General features: G+C 46.1%; 1 protein-coding gene across 2 annotated transcripts in view; it reads right to left on the bottom strand.

The window, feature by feature from the left end:
• The window catches only part of IPPK (inositol-pentakisphosphate 2-kinase), a 56,259-nt gene that overhangs the window by 27,035 nt on the left and 14,346 nt on the right, over positions 1–14,878 (bottom strand). For both annotated transcript variants that reach the window (XM_060200588.1, XM_060200587.1), the window contains 4 exons: positions 14,439–14,534; positions 8,197–8,263; positions 5,908–6,029; positions 3,065–3,154 (listed from right to left, as the gene is read on the bottom strand). In XM_060200588.1, coding sequence (XP_060056571.1) covers positions 3,065–3,154; positions 5,908–6,029; positions 8,197–8,263; positions 14,439–14,534 — 375 coding nt within the window. The remainder of the gene's footprint in view (positions 1–3,064; positions 3,155–5,907; positions 6,030–8,196; positions 8,264–14,438; positions 14,535–14,878) is intronic.

Genomic DNA, 14,878 nt, shown 5'->3' with positions numbered 1-14,878 from the left:
ACATGAATAAAGAGATACTGCGTACAGCTCAGCCACGAGTCCCTGGTCGTCTGTCTCACGCCCACGAAGCTAGACCGGCAGTGCAAGGATCCAGGTTTGAGCCCCCAGCTCCCCATCACAAGCAGTGAAGCAGGTCTGCAGGAGTCTTATCTTTCTCTTTTCCTCTCTGTCTTCCCCTTCCCTCTCAATTTCTCTCTGTCCTATCCAATAAAAAAGGAAAAAGTAGCCACCAGGAGCAGTGGGTTTATAGTGCTGGCACTGAGCCCCAGCAATAACCCCGGAGGCAAAAAAAAAAAAAAAGCAGCATGATATATGTTGACAATAAACAGTGGCGATGAAAACTTCTAAAGAGTATAGCTCACATACCTTTTTCCCCTAAGAATCTAAACTCTAATACCACAAAGAAAAGAAGGGAGGAGTCAGCCTCAGGCATGAAGCCGTAGCTCCTCAATCCTCTGTCACTTTGAATGACCTCCAACAATCACTACAAAGGACTTTTCATACAGAGGCAGAGACTATGGTTCACACACAGGGGGAAAGGGGATTAGCAGGTTGCTGTTAAGGAAGTTCAAACATCAGACTTTCTAGAGAAAAAAAAAGGGTAAATCAACTGCCTAAAATTTACTTAAAGGGGGCAGGGGCAGATAGCATAAGAGTTAGGCAAGAAGACTCTCATGCCTGAGGCTTGAAGTTCCAGGTTCAATCTCCCGTACCACCATAAACCAGAGCTAAGCAGTGCTCTGGAACCAAAAATAAGGGGCTGGGTGTGGCACACCTGGTTAAGTGTACATGTTACATCACAATGTGCAAGGACCCAGGTTCAAATCCCCCACCTGCAAGGGGAAAGCTCTGCGGGTAGTAAAGTAGGGCTGTAGGTGTCTCTCTGTCTCTCTCCCTCTCCTCTCGATTTCTGGCTGTCTCTATCCAATAAACAAATAAAACATTTAATAAATAAATAAAATAAAAATTACTCAGGAGCTGGGCAGTGAGGCAGTGGTTTAAGCACACGTGGCACGAAGCGCAAGGACCAGTGTAAGGATCCTGGTTCGAGGCCCCGGCTCCCCACCTGCAGGGGAGTCGCCTCACAAGCGATGAAGCAGGTCTGCAGGTGTCTGTCTTTCTCTCCCCCTCTCTGTCTTCTCCATCTCTCTCTCCATTTCTCTCTGTCCTGTCTAACAACGACATCAATAACAATAACAACAACAACAATAACAATTAAAAACAAACAAGGGCAACAAAAGGTAAAACAAAATAAATTTTAAAAAAGGAAAAAAGAGAAAAGAAAAAAGAAAAGAAAAAAAGCTAACAACTAAGGAAATACAGATGCAAACCACTTCACATCCATTGGGATGGTTAGAACCACAATGTAAGACAGTAAAAAGTGTCGACAAAAAGAAATTATAACCCTCACCTACTGCTGATGGGAATACAAAATGATGCAACTGCTGTGAGAACAGTTTGACACTTCCTCAAAAAGTAAAAGAGAACGCCCATAAGATCCAGCAGTTTCAATCCTGAGAATCTGCCCTGGAGAACTGAAAGCAGACACTAAGAGCATGCACACGCGCGTGCTCACAGCTGCATTAGCCACAACGGTCAAAAGATGGAAACAGGGAGTCGGGCGGTAGTGAGGCGGGTAAAGCGCATGTGGAGCTGAGCGCAAGGACGGGCGTAAGGATCCTGGTTCGAGACCCCAGCTCCCCACCTGCAGGGGAGTCACTTCACAGGCAGTAAAGCAGGTCTGCAGGTGTCTGTCTTTCTCTCCCCCTCTGTCTTCCCCTCCTCTCTCCGTTTCTCTCGGTCCTATCCAACAGCAAGCGACATCAACAATTACAATAATAACCACAACAAGGCTACAACAACAAGGGCAACAAAAAGGAAAATAAATAAGTGAATAAATATTACAAAAAATTAAAAAAAAAAGATGGAAACAGCCCACATGTCTACCACAGATGAAGAAACAAAACATTCCTTTGCAATGGAATATGATTCAGTCATAAAAAAGGATAAAGTGGTAATATCTGCTGTAAAGTAGATAAACTTCAGAAATGGTCTCAATAAAAGAAGACAGCTGTGGTCTGGGAGGTGGTGCAGTGGATAAAGCACTGAACTCTCAGGTCCCAAGTTCCATCCTCAACAGCACATGTACTAGAGTGATGTCTGGTGTTCTCTCTCTCTCTCATTAATAATAATAGCTAAGAAGATAGCCAGGCAGGCAGGAGATAGCTCACCTGGAAGAACATATCCCTTACCAAGTAGAAGGACCCAGGTTTGAGTCCCTGGCACCACACAAGACACCATGCATGACACTAAGAGAAAGCTCCATGAGCAGTGAAGTGGTGCTGTGGGGTCTCTCTCTCTCTCTCCTTTCCTACCTCAATCTGAAATTGAAAGGAAAAAAAAAAAAAAGTCTGCTGGGAATTATGCAAGTCTACAGTGGCATTAAAAAGAAAAAAAAAAAGACAGCCATAGAAAATCTCATGTTAGAAGTTCTTGGACTTGGGAGTCGGGCGGTAGCGCAGCAGGTTAAACACACATGGTGCGACGGGCAAGGACCGGTGGAAGGATCTCGGTTCAATCCCCCGGCTTCCCACCTGCAGGGGAGTCGCTTCACAGGCGGTGAAGCAGGTCTGCAGGTGTCTGTCTTTCTCTCCCTCTCTCTGTCTTCCCCTTCTCTCTCCAGTTCTCTCTGTCCTATCCAACAACAATAACAACAATAATAACTACAACAATAAAACAAGGGCAACAAAAAAGGAATAAATTTTTTAAAATCTTAAAAAAAAAAAAAGTTCTTGACTTGAACATAAGCCATGTGCATGGCAAGACAGGTGCCCTGTCTAGTGAGCTCTACCTCCAACCCACAGAATCCACTTTTAAAGGAAAACTCTTAGGTTTGTGAAGTATGTCTCCATTTAAAGCAAAAAGGTCAATGACTTTTGAAAAAAAAAAGTAGTAAATGTCTACATTTCCTTTTTACTTTTCTGAGAAAACTGTGATTCTCACCTCAGGCCAACGACCCACCACTTGGCTCTACACAGAGGGGACCTGGGACAGCAGTCCTTACCTTGAGGTGCTGGTGCATACAATATCGACACACCTTGTGCTTCATTTCATGCGTGACATCACTGGAGAAAGGGATGAACCCACATTTCGGCTGCAAAATAAAACAAATAACGAAGGAAAAATGCTTAGGGGGGAAGTTGTATACTTATATGTAGACACATAACCAACAACAAATTAATGGCGTGCACTTCCAGTGAAGTCAGTAAGAGCTAGAAATAAACTTTGCCCAAAGCTGTTCTTTATTCTTTTCTGTCATGAGAGCCCTAAATTTCAGCCCTCAGTGAAAGAAGACAGTTCACATGCAGGAAATATCCACAACAAGCCAATCACAGAGAGGTGCTTCTCTCATCGCATCATAAAAACACTCCTTTGCAGGGGCTGACAAGTGGAGCACTTGGTAGAGAACATATGTGGCAGAAAGGACCTGTGTTCAAGCCCCCAGTTCCCATCTGAAGGGGAAGCTTCACAAGTGGTAAGGTAGTGCTCTCTATAGGTGTCTATACCCCTTTCCTTTCTGCTTCTGTCTCTACCCAAAAAATAAATATTAATGGTGAAGCAGGTCTGCAGGTGTCTATCTTTCTCTCCCCTCTCTATCTTCCCCTTCTCTCTCGATTTCTCTCTGTCCTATCCAACAACAGCAGCAATAGCAACAAGGACAACAAAAATGGGGGAAAATGGCCTCCAGGAGCAGTGGATTCACGGTGCAGGCACTGAGCCCCAGCAATAACCTTGGAGGCAAAAAAAAAAAAAAAAATTCTAAAAAAAAATAAAGAAAAAGAAAATAAAATCAAGTTACATTAAAAAAATACTTTGCAGTTATAGTCCAAGGTCAGAACTCTTGTTGGAGAAAACAGTGGTGCTTTAACTGCTTGCTTAGCAAAGGACAACACAGAAGGTCTCAGGAAGTAGCTCAGCAGGTAGGGGACATGCCTTACCATGCATGCATCAAGCACTAGATCTGAGCCCTGATACCACGTGAGAGTACCAGGGTAAAGTGGGGCGATACTTTGATGTTTCTCCCTCTCTCTCAAGAATATAGAGCAACAACTGGGTTAGGAGGAAGTGTGAGAGCCTGGATTCATTCTATCACATTGCATTAAAAAAAAAAAAAAAGGAGAAAATGTAACAGTATTTTGTTGAAGAGTGAGATAGGACAGGCCCCAAGAAGTAAAGATCTGCCTTACTCTCCCTGCTCTGAGAAGCAGAAGCAGAAGTAGAACCTCATTTCCTATGACCAGATACATGAACAGGAAGGTGCCCTTTGGATGAGTGTGAGGTCCAGGAATGTCCTGGAACTCTACTGCTTGTTTGCTGCTTACTACCCTCCCATCTTTATTTATTATTGGATAGAGACAGAGAGAAATTGAGAGGGGAAAAGGGGAGAGAGAGAGAGAGAGACCTGCAGCCCTGCTTCACCACTCTTGAAGCTTTCCCCTGCAGGTGGGGACCAGGGGCTTGAATGTGGGTCCTTGCACATGTAATGTGTTTGCTCAACCAGGTGTGCTAAAACCTGGCCCCCTTATTTATTTATTTATTGTCACTGACCTTCACAGCTCCAGGCTAACTTTCAGGTGGAAAAAGAAAAAGAGAGAGAGGAGTCGGGTGGTAGCACAGCGGGTTAAGCACACACAGTGCAAAGCACAGGATCCGGGTTCCAGCCCCCGGCTCCCCACCTGCAGGGGAGTTGTTTCACAAGCGGTGAAGCAGGTCTGCAGGTGTCTATCTTTCTCTCCCCCTCTCTGTCTTCCCTTCCTCCCTCCATTTCTCTCTGTCCTATCCAACAACGATGACATCAATAACAACAATAATATCTACAACAATAAAAAAGGACAACAAAAAGAAAATAAATAAAAATTAAAAAAGAAAAAAGAAAAAGAGAGAGGAGGAGAGACACTAAAGCCTAAGTTTCCCAGTGCTGAAGTGCTGCCAAGTAATATAATGGGGCTGGAACCTGGGTTGAGTATGTGGCAAAGCAGGCACGCTCCCAGATAAACTATTTCACTGACCCAACTCCACTGCCTTTTAAAAGCTATGCTTCTGGGCAGGTACAATATACCAAGCATGTATTAAGCATCGGGGCAAGACCACACTGTTCAATGTATGTGAACTGGGACACAGTCTGCTTGGGAAAGTGGGATGCCAGTGCACTAGGAGAATACAAGTATGTGTGTGCTCAGGGCCACAGGTGAGACTCACACATCGCCACCAACGGGCCTAACGTGTCCAGGACGCTCCGTGAGGGAGGCTCGGGCATTCATGGACGTTTAGCAGCAGAGCAGTAAGTAGCACAGCAGCCTGGCCCTCCACCAGACTGCAACGTCTTTTGTTGGCCCTGTGGGACTTGTGGACTCCACAAACCAGAGCCTTTGGGTCACCTAAGCCTCTGTGCTGCTGCGGAGCTCTCTCTGAAGCAGGACCGAAGCTGGGGAACTGGGTCCTGGGTCACCCAGTCTAGAGGGAGAATGCAAATCAAGGGTCCACATCACCAAGAGGCCAAGGGAGCAGCACCCAGAAAGAAGAACAGGGGCCACAAGACAGACCATATCCGGTGGGTAAACAAGGAGGGGACACGCTTCCTTCTGGTGGCCAAGGGCCAAGTGCCTGTTCCTGTCAGGTGTGCAGGGCTCAGGAATGGGCTAAATACAGGGTCTGGGCAGGAGGAGCCAGAGCCAGAGCAGGTGTGAGTGGCTGGGGTGCGGATGGCGGTCAGGGGAGGGAGGGAGTACAAGCCCCAGGCTGGTGCGAGAAGCACCTGAAGCTCTGAAAGGTGTGTCAGGAAATAATTTAGACTCATGCCAGGCTTGCCTTTCCCTTTCCCACATCATCTCCCCGGACAAAGTTCACCTTGATCTCCACACACAGAATTGGCCGGTGTTCTGCAAAGTGGTAGGTCTGGAGTCTGGCTAAATTGGGAAGGCACAGGGCGTAACCACTGAGGGTGTCCAGGTCCTTGTCACAGCGTGACTCTAGAGACAAGCAAGAAAAGAGCTGAATGTTAGACTAAGGGCACGGGGGAAGGGTCAGCTTTGCCCAGCAAACTGAGAAACTTAAGGTCTGGCCTTAAGTTTCTAGCTCTCAGGAGGTTACCTCTGACCTTGCTGTCTTGCCTCAGTCCTGCCTATGGAGTATGCATGCTTAACCTGGGCCCTGAGTCACATGACAGCAACTGACTCCAGGTCTCCTGGACTTTTCTTTTCTCAGATGGCTGAACCCCTGTCTCAGCACTGGAAAGTCATAACCATGAGGGGGATAGAGATTGCTGTGGGATCTTGGGCAGTTCCAAACCTGTCACTACTGTCAGAAATGAGGGTGATCTTGGGAAATGTTTGGTGCCCTCACTAGAGCTCAAAGGCGTGCAGCAGTGCCCACTTCCTCTTTCCTGGCTCCCTCGGACAGCAATGTCACATTCGTTAGCCACCTTTGAGAAGGCCCAATGGCTTTCTCTCAATACTAGGCTGATTAGAATTACTAGTACCCAGGGCCAGGTGGTGGCGCATCTAGTTGAGCCCACATTACAGTGTGCGAGGACCCAGATTCGAGCCCCCAGTCCCCACCTGCAGGGGGAAACCTTCACAAGTGGTGAAGCAGGGCTGCAGGTGTCTCTCTGTCTCTCTCCCTCTCTATTACCTCCTTCCCTCTCAATTTCTGGCTGTCTCTAACAAATAAAGATTAAAAAAAAAAAAAAAGTTAAAAAAAAAAAAAAAGAATTACTAGTACCCACTAGGGAAAAATAGAAACAGGCTGGAGGTATAGATATTGAACTATCAATGTCCATGTCCAGAGAAAAGCAACTACAGAAGCCAGACCTCACACCACCTGCACCCCAAGAAGAATTTGATCCAGAGGGGGAGAAATGATAGGGAATGATGACTAGAGGGCTCTGAAACCCAACCAGAGAGAGAAGAAGAAAAAAGGAAAGACATTCGGAAGTAGTAATAGGTGCAGCTGTGACTCAAATGAAAGAGAAGGCAGAACCACAGAAAAAAATGGGGGAATATATAACGATAGATAGATATAGAAATAGTAGTCCAGGGGGCCAGTGGTGACGCACTGGGTTAAGCACACATAGTATGAAGCACAAGGACCCCGAGTAAGAATCCCAGTTCAAGCCCCTGGTTCCCCACCTGCAGGGAGGGTTGCTTCACAAGTGGTAAGGCAGATCCGCAGGTGTCTTTCTCTCTCCCTCTCTATCTTTCCCTCCCCTCTTAAATATCTTTCTGTCCTAGCCAATAAAATGGAAAAATGGCCTCCAGGAGCAGTGAATTCATAGTGCAGGCACTGAGCCCCAGCAATATCCCTGATCGCCAAAAAAAAAAAAGAGAAATAGTACTCAACCCCATCTGTGACTCTGGGAGAAATACTGCAATTTCCAGTGGAGGAAATGGGGACACATTACTCTGGTGGTGGGAACAGTGTGGAATTATATCCCTGTTATTTTGTAATTTTGTAAATCACTAATAAAAATAAATGGAAAAAAATAGAGTACCTTTGACAGAGGTGCTCTAAATTATTTTGTAAAGTAACAAAATAAATGATAATGTAACAACAAAAAAAAAATCACTATTACCATGGTGATCTGTTACCACTGTGGAGAATAATTCACGTGCCAGTTATAGAATAAGATGGTGAGACTGGTGGCTTGGCAGCTGTATGGTAGATGATTCTACAGCAGGCTCATCAGTCCGTCTCTGTCTAGATGAGAAAATGAAGCCAACGAACTGGCTAGAAGGTGGGCTGCACCTCCTCCCCCTCTTCAGCCTACACACTGGAGCCCTGCGCCCACGACCCCTGCCACTGGAGGCTCCAGGGCAGAAACAGTCTATTCGCCATGGGACATGCCACGGCCTGCTTTTGGAAGAAGGATGTCCTAGACAACCTCAACAATGTGGACACTACACCCTTGCTAGGTGACTGTGTGGGAAAAGGGTTTGAGTAGTTTTTATCATTAAGTGATGGGCGAATACAGAAAAGGAACAAGAGGTGATGAGGAAGAACAGGGGAGTTACAGGAAAGCACTAGGTGAGGAAAAAAGTACAGGGAAGTACTAGAAGGTGACAGAGAAGGGATGGGAGGTGACAGGAAAAGACTAGCTGGTGCTGGGATAGGAATGGGAGTTAGAAATCAGACTCTTACCTGGTCGTTCAGGCTGTATTTTTAAACAAAGCTGTTTCACAAAATCTAAAGGTAGCTGAACAACTTCCTGTAAGAAGAAATATGAAATTCTCAGTGTTGATTTCACAACAAAGTGAATGTACTTAACATCAGAGAACTGCACAATGAAAACCAGAAAACAGGCGCAGAAACTTGTTGTGTCTATATTTTAACACACTAATTCGCAGTAAGTAAAATACTCAGTACTTTAGGAATAAAGCACTCTATTATTTTGAGGACAAACTATCATTAAACAGACATGAGAGGGCTGGACAGTAGTGCATGCACCTGGTTAAGTGCATGTGTTACCTACCACGCACAAAGACCTGGGTGCAAGACCCCAGTCCTCACCTGCAGAAGTCGTCTTCATGAAGGTGAAGCAGTGTTGCAGGTGTCTCTCTGTCTCTCTCTTTCCCTCTCCACATCTTTTCCCTCTCAATTTCTCTCTGTCCTATCAAATAAAAGTTTTTAAAATATTTTGAAAATAGGGAGTCGGGCGGTAGTGCGGTGGATTAAGCGCACATGGCATAAAGTGCAAGGACCAGCGTAAGGATCCCAGTTTGAGCCCCCGGCTCCCCACCTGCAGGGGAGTCACTTCACAAGCAGTGAAGCAGGTCTGCAGGTGTCTGTCTTTCTCTCCTCTTCTCTGTCTTCCCCTCCTCTCTCCATTTCTCTCTGTCCTACCCAACAACAATGACATCAATAACAACAACAACAATAACAATAAAACAAGGGCAACAAAAGGAAATGAATAAACAAATAAATAAATATATTGAAAATAAACAAGTAGACAGGAATCTTTCTTTCTTTTCTTTTTTAAACCAGAACACTGTTCAGCTGTGGCTTACGGTGGTGGTGAGAATGGACCCTAGAGCTTGATGCAATCTCCCCGGCCTAACACTAACATCTCTAAGCACAATGAGGAAGTGGTGTCACCATGGCAGTAACTGGGGTCCGTGTCACTATGGCTATTGTTCATAGCTGCACTAACCCACTCCCACTGTCCTCTTCAAAGTCTGGACATTGGAGTAGCCCAGGGCAATGAGCATCTGTGTAAACATCTTCACCAAGCTTCTCCTCAGACCACCTCTGGGTCACACAGCCATCAGAGATGCAATGGGAGGTCAGGGACCTGATTCACTTTGAATCTGCAAGGAAAAGTCCTGCGGCCAACTGCCCAACTGCCACGGAGCTCAGCTAGTCAGTACGTACTACACTTTGGAGAAGAACAAAAGGAACTTATTCTCTCTACTTTGCCCACATCTTTTTTCATTTGGGATTTTCCTCCAAATACAAGTTTTTAAGTAAAACTGGTCATTGTCTTCCCTTTGTTTCCAGGGTGGGAGGACTCTGACTTCTGAAGTAGTCCTGAGGGAATAGGAAAAGCTTGCTGAGAAGAGACTGTTGAGCCAACGGGGCTGCCCTGTCCCAACCCTCCCCACCAGCCCCAACCTCACAGGCTGCTTGGTGGCCACCTACCCCACAGACATGCTTCAACTGTTTGCCTCGAGCCAATCGACTGCTTCCCAGTTTTCTGTGCTACCTCAACCCATGACTTTGTCATTTACCTATACTTACAAATGGTGAACTACTAAAAAAGTTATTAGGTCTGAATGAAGTAATGGAAATAGTGAGAAGTGTAGAAATTCAAAAGGGAGGCTGGACAACATACTCTGTGTTCCACCTGAGGAAGACAGATCCTGAAACTGAGGCAGTTGGAACGTTCCTAGTCATGACCACAGAATGTGAGCTCAGATCTACAGGGATGCAGAGGTCACATAGGTTCCTAAGCTGAATATGGGCCCCAGATCAAATCAAATTGATGGGGTTTACAGTCAACAATATTTATACACCTTTCCTGTATTAGGGAGCTACTTTCCTCCCTAATCCAGCTTTCTGGTCCTTTTTCCAGCCATGACATCATCTCCCCAGACAATAACTAGGGTCCACATGCATATCAGATGTCAGACTCAGGAAAACAAACAAACAAACAAAAAAAAACAACTAGTATAGTCATGGGCCCTTTGGAATATAACCAAAATAGGCCTAACTACTGTTCTGTATTTACAAAACAGAGACCCCCCCCCCCCAACTTATCATCTGACATATCCATCCTTTAGGTTCATGATTAGTCAACGATTTGTTTGGCTTTATATGTTAACTCTTTTTTTAGCCACCAGGTTCCAGATGCTAACATGAGCCAACCGGACTTCATTAGGGGCAGAAGACCCTAACAATGTCTCCTAGAGCCCTGCTTCCCCAGAGCCCTGACCCACTAGGGAAAGAGAGAGGCAGGCTGGGAGTATGGATCGACCTGTCAACACCCATGTTCAAAGGGAGAGCAATTAGAGAAGCCAGACCTTCCACATTCTGCATCCCACAGTGACCCTGGGTCCATGCTCCCTGAGGGATAAAGAACAGGAAAGCTATCAGGGGAGGGGATGGGATATGGAGTTCTGGTGGTGGGAACTGTGTGGAGTTGTACCCCTCAGTGCTTCCTTTTTATAAATAAAAATTAAGAAAGAAAGAAATTCAAAACTTGGATCATCTCATGAAAGTTCTAGGTCCAGGGAGATAGTGAAGTGGGAGCTCACAGAACTTGCCATGTGAGAGGTAGTTCAGGTTCCATCCATGGCACCAACTATAGCCAGGCACGAAGGAAAGAAAGAAAGAAAGAAAGAAAGAAAGAAAGAAAGAAAGAAAGAAAGAAAGAAAGAAAGGAGGGAGGGAGGGAGGGAAGAAAGAAAGAAAAAAGGAAAGGGAAGGGAAGGGAAGGGAAGGGAAGGGAAGGGAAGGGAAGGGAAGGGAAGGGAAGGGAAGGGAAGGGAATCCCTAGCTCTCACTTCACTTTAAAGAAACCAATAGTTTGAAGTGTTCTGATGAGAGATTACAGATCTTTGCAAGGAAAAATAAGGAACTGAATCAAGATCTTATCTCAAAGAAGAGCCTTACTCCCGTATACAAGGACAATGTCAGGCAGTCACAGCAACAACAGGTTCTGGGTTCATACACAGTTCTGGCCCCAGTACAAAGTGATGGACACAGCAGGAATCACTGATGCCAGAGAGAAAAATGGAGACGAGCAAAAGGGGTCTGGGGAGATGGCCTAATGGTTATGCAAAAAAACTTTCATGCCTCGGATTCTAAGGTTCTAGGTTCAATCCCAGCACCACTATAATCCAGAGTTGAGCAGTGCTCTGGCCCCTCTGTCTCTCTTTCCCTCTGTATCTCTCCTTCACTGAAATAAAATAAAGATATCTTAAAGTTAAAAGTGATTGAAAAACGAGATCAGAAGAGCAAACACAAGTAGAACCTGAACTGGAATTGGCATACTGCACCAAAGTAAAAGACTCTGGGGGGGGGAGGGGGGAGAATACAGGTCCAAGAAGGATGACAGAGGACCTACTGGGGGTTGTATTGTTATATGAGAAACTGGGGAAGGTTATGCATGTACAAACTACTGTATTTACTGTCAAATGTAAAACATTAATTCCCCAATAAAGAAATTTAAAATATATATTGTAAAAAAAAAAAAACACATTGATTCCCCAATAAAGAAATTAACAAAAAAATTCAAAGCGTAGGGGATCAAGTACTAGTCCTGTGACCCCAAGAACAGCCTGGCTTAGCTCATACTTGCCAACAACGTCAACAATTTAAGTTCTAAATGAAAATAAAATAAAATGTTTATAGGAAGGATCCTTCTTGGTGTCGTGTACATCCACTAGCCCTTCATTCCAACTCATGGCTCGCATGAAACCTGCCATCTCCCTGACTGACACGGCTCCACAGAACCCTGGGAGGACAGCCGTCGGCGCCTATATAAACTGACAACTTAGTAAGAGCCACAGCTGAGACCACAGATTCTTCCCACAGACTTGTGACTTGGAGCTGAGACGGGAGCACAGAGATTTGGCCCCAACAGCTTCCCCGATGATAGGAATCTGCCTTCAAAGGGATAGACAGTATGGCTGAAGGGAAGGAAGACTGCCAGTTTCAAGGGATCTAGCAGTGGTCCAGGAGGTGGCACAGTGGATAAAGCATTAGACTCTCAAGTATGAGGTCCTGAGTTCAATCCCCGGCAGCACAGGTACCAGAGTGATGTCTGGTTCTTTCTCTCTCTCCTCCTATCTCTCTAATAAATAAATAAAATCTGGGAGTCGGACAGTAGCGCAGCGGGTTAAGCGCACGTGGTGCAAAGCACAAGGACCGGTGTAAGGATCCCGGTTTGAGCCCCCGGCTCCCCACCTGCAGGGGCGTCACTTCACAAATGGTGAAGCAGGTCTGTAGGTGTCTATCTTTCTGTCCCCCTCTGTCTTCCTCTCCTCTCTCCATTTCTCTCTGTTCTATCCAACAACCACGATATCAATGACTACAACAATAAAGAAAAACAACAAGGGCAACAAAAGGGAATAAATAAATTTTTTTAAGTATAAAATAAATAAATAAAATCTTAAAAAAAATAAAATAAAGAGATCTAGCAGGTGAGTAACACATCCACCATCTTCAGAAGACTACCACAGCCTTCCAAGTTCCAAGTGAGACTGAAATCACCCCAAGGGCACCCAACTTCTGCATGGTAGGCCCCACAAGAGGGGCAGGACTCCTAAACTTCATGCCTCAACTGCCTTGACACCCAAACACCTGGAGGAACAAGGAGAGCAGCTTCTATTCCCTTCCTCAACCTCTGGCTACCACGGGACGGGTCCAGACCCGTCCCAGCCCAACTGGGTAGGGCTAAGGGGTGTGTCTGCTGCTTCTCACCACGGAGCTGGTGAGGTCATGTCGCAGGACATAGTAGAGGGAACACTCAAGGGTCCCCACTTTATTCTAAACCATGTCAGTGATCAGAGAAGAAAACATCTTTACTCTGCTTGTGCCTGAAAATGGCTCATGTGGGCCCTGCTAGACATTCGCTGAGTCTCTACTGTCACTAGGCTAGTACCAAGTGGCAGCATCTCACTGTGGCAGGCATCTTCACGAAGAGGAGGAACACTGCCAATGGATGGGATATGACCCTTTTTATGCCAGTACCCAGATCTGCTCAAACACTGGCCAGGCTGAGACTAAGCAGCACCCAACACAGGCAGCTCGGAGATGTGGGGGTTCTTAGAGTTGGTGGGCTTTGTGCTTTCCCAGTTCATCTGGGCAGCCAGAAACCAAGTGAATGTGGTGCCAGTCCTCATGGTGGGCTTGTAGTCCCACACTTCCTAGAAATGACCCATGAAAAAAGCCGCAGAAATGTGATCTTGACTCAGGTAGGCTCCTATCTCAGGATAATCTCCAGCCTCAGAGTACTGTTGACCTGCCAACTGGGTCATCCTGGGAGATGGTTCACTTCTCCAAGGGACCCCACCCCATACATCCTAGGCTATCAAAGGACCCTCCTGGAGGGCTGATGGCTGTCAAAGCCACTTATGCTCTACTTAGCCAGGCAATCCTTAATCATCGAAGAAAGATCTGCTCAACCTCCTTAAAAGCATTTTTTCTCAGAAAGAGCACAAGGTGTGAGATCTGCAAACTAAAGGCAGTGTCCTCATCCACAATGTCAAAGCTGCTAGTCCATTCAGGGCTCTGAATTAAGCAATAAAGCTGCAGCCGTAGAAAGCAGCAGAGATCAAAGCCAAGACACAGAAGGCATCATCTACCCAGGGTTATATGCCACCTGCTTGGAAAGGCACCAGAGTCTAAGACCCTGTGGCTTCCCACTCACAGCCCGTCCAAACAACTGACCTCACCTGTGAGGGACACTCCTCTAAGCTCCCTGAGACAGAAAGAGCCTGAAATACAGATCACCTGTCAGGCAGGCACAGGTCATCATTCCACCTGGGCCATGGCTGGGCTCTCCCACCACCACAGGGCACAACTACTAGCGGGGGGCCCAGGTTCTCCCTCACTTCCCTCAGTGGTCTTCCTGGACCTCGCTGGAAGGCCCTCACCAAGCCGGGTGGCTCCATGAGTCAGAGTGGTGGAGATGGGTGGCTCCACCAGGTGGGGGTTTCACTCAGTCTCTCCTACACTCACGCTTCTCGGCTGGAGATCTGAAAGATGTGATGGATGATCTGATCTGTCTGCTCCCCCACAGAGTAAGCAAAGGGGAAGCACTTGGGAGTTCGGGAACTAGGAGTTGCCATTAAGCATCAATTTCCAAGAAAAACTGAGAAGTCAGAGTTACTAATAAAGAACACATCCGTGATTAGATCATATACATAAAAATCACTTACCCCACAATGAACATAGTTCTCCCCCAGAAACTCCTTCATGACATTTTTGCTAAAGTCCACTATGCTCTGTAGATGCTGAAATGTTTCTTCTGAAGTCTGTAAAAGAGAACCACATGAAGCCTGAGAGACAGGGCCTCCAAGGGCACAGGCCTGCCAACATACGCCATCACATGGAAGGTGGCCACTCTATAGGCACAGAAGAAGCCAGTAACCTTGGACTCGGGGAGGTGAACCACGCCGTTGAATCAGACCTTCAGAGCGTTTATCCCCAGGCCTGTCTCTGCATTACCCGGGCCCCTGTGTGGTTTTGAAATCACCAGTATGAGAACCACATTTGCTCCTGCCCAGCACAGGAAAACTCTACTTGTGTGTACTCCCTGAGGAATTCCACCTCAAAAAACTTTCATATCCCAAAATCACTAGATCTTTACTTAGCTTTT

The sequence above is a fragment of the Erinaceus europaeus genome, chromosome 10, assembly GCF_950295315.1.
Source record: "Erinaceus europaeus chromosome 10, mEriEur2.1, whole genome shotgun sequence".
Lineage (NCBI taxonomy): Eukaryota > Metazoa > Chordata > Mammalia > Eulipotyphla > Erinaceidae > Erinaceus > Erinaceus europaeus.
Note: the sequence above shows the minus strand (reverse complement) of the source record. Positions and strands in the feature narration are given on the sequence as shown.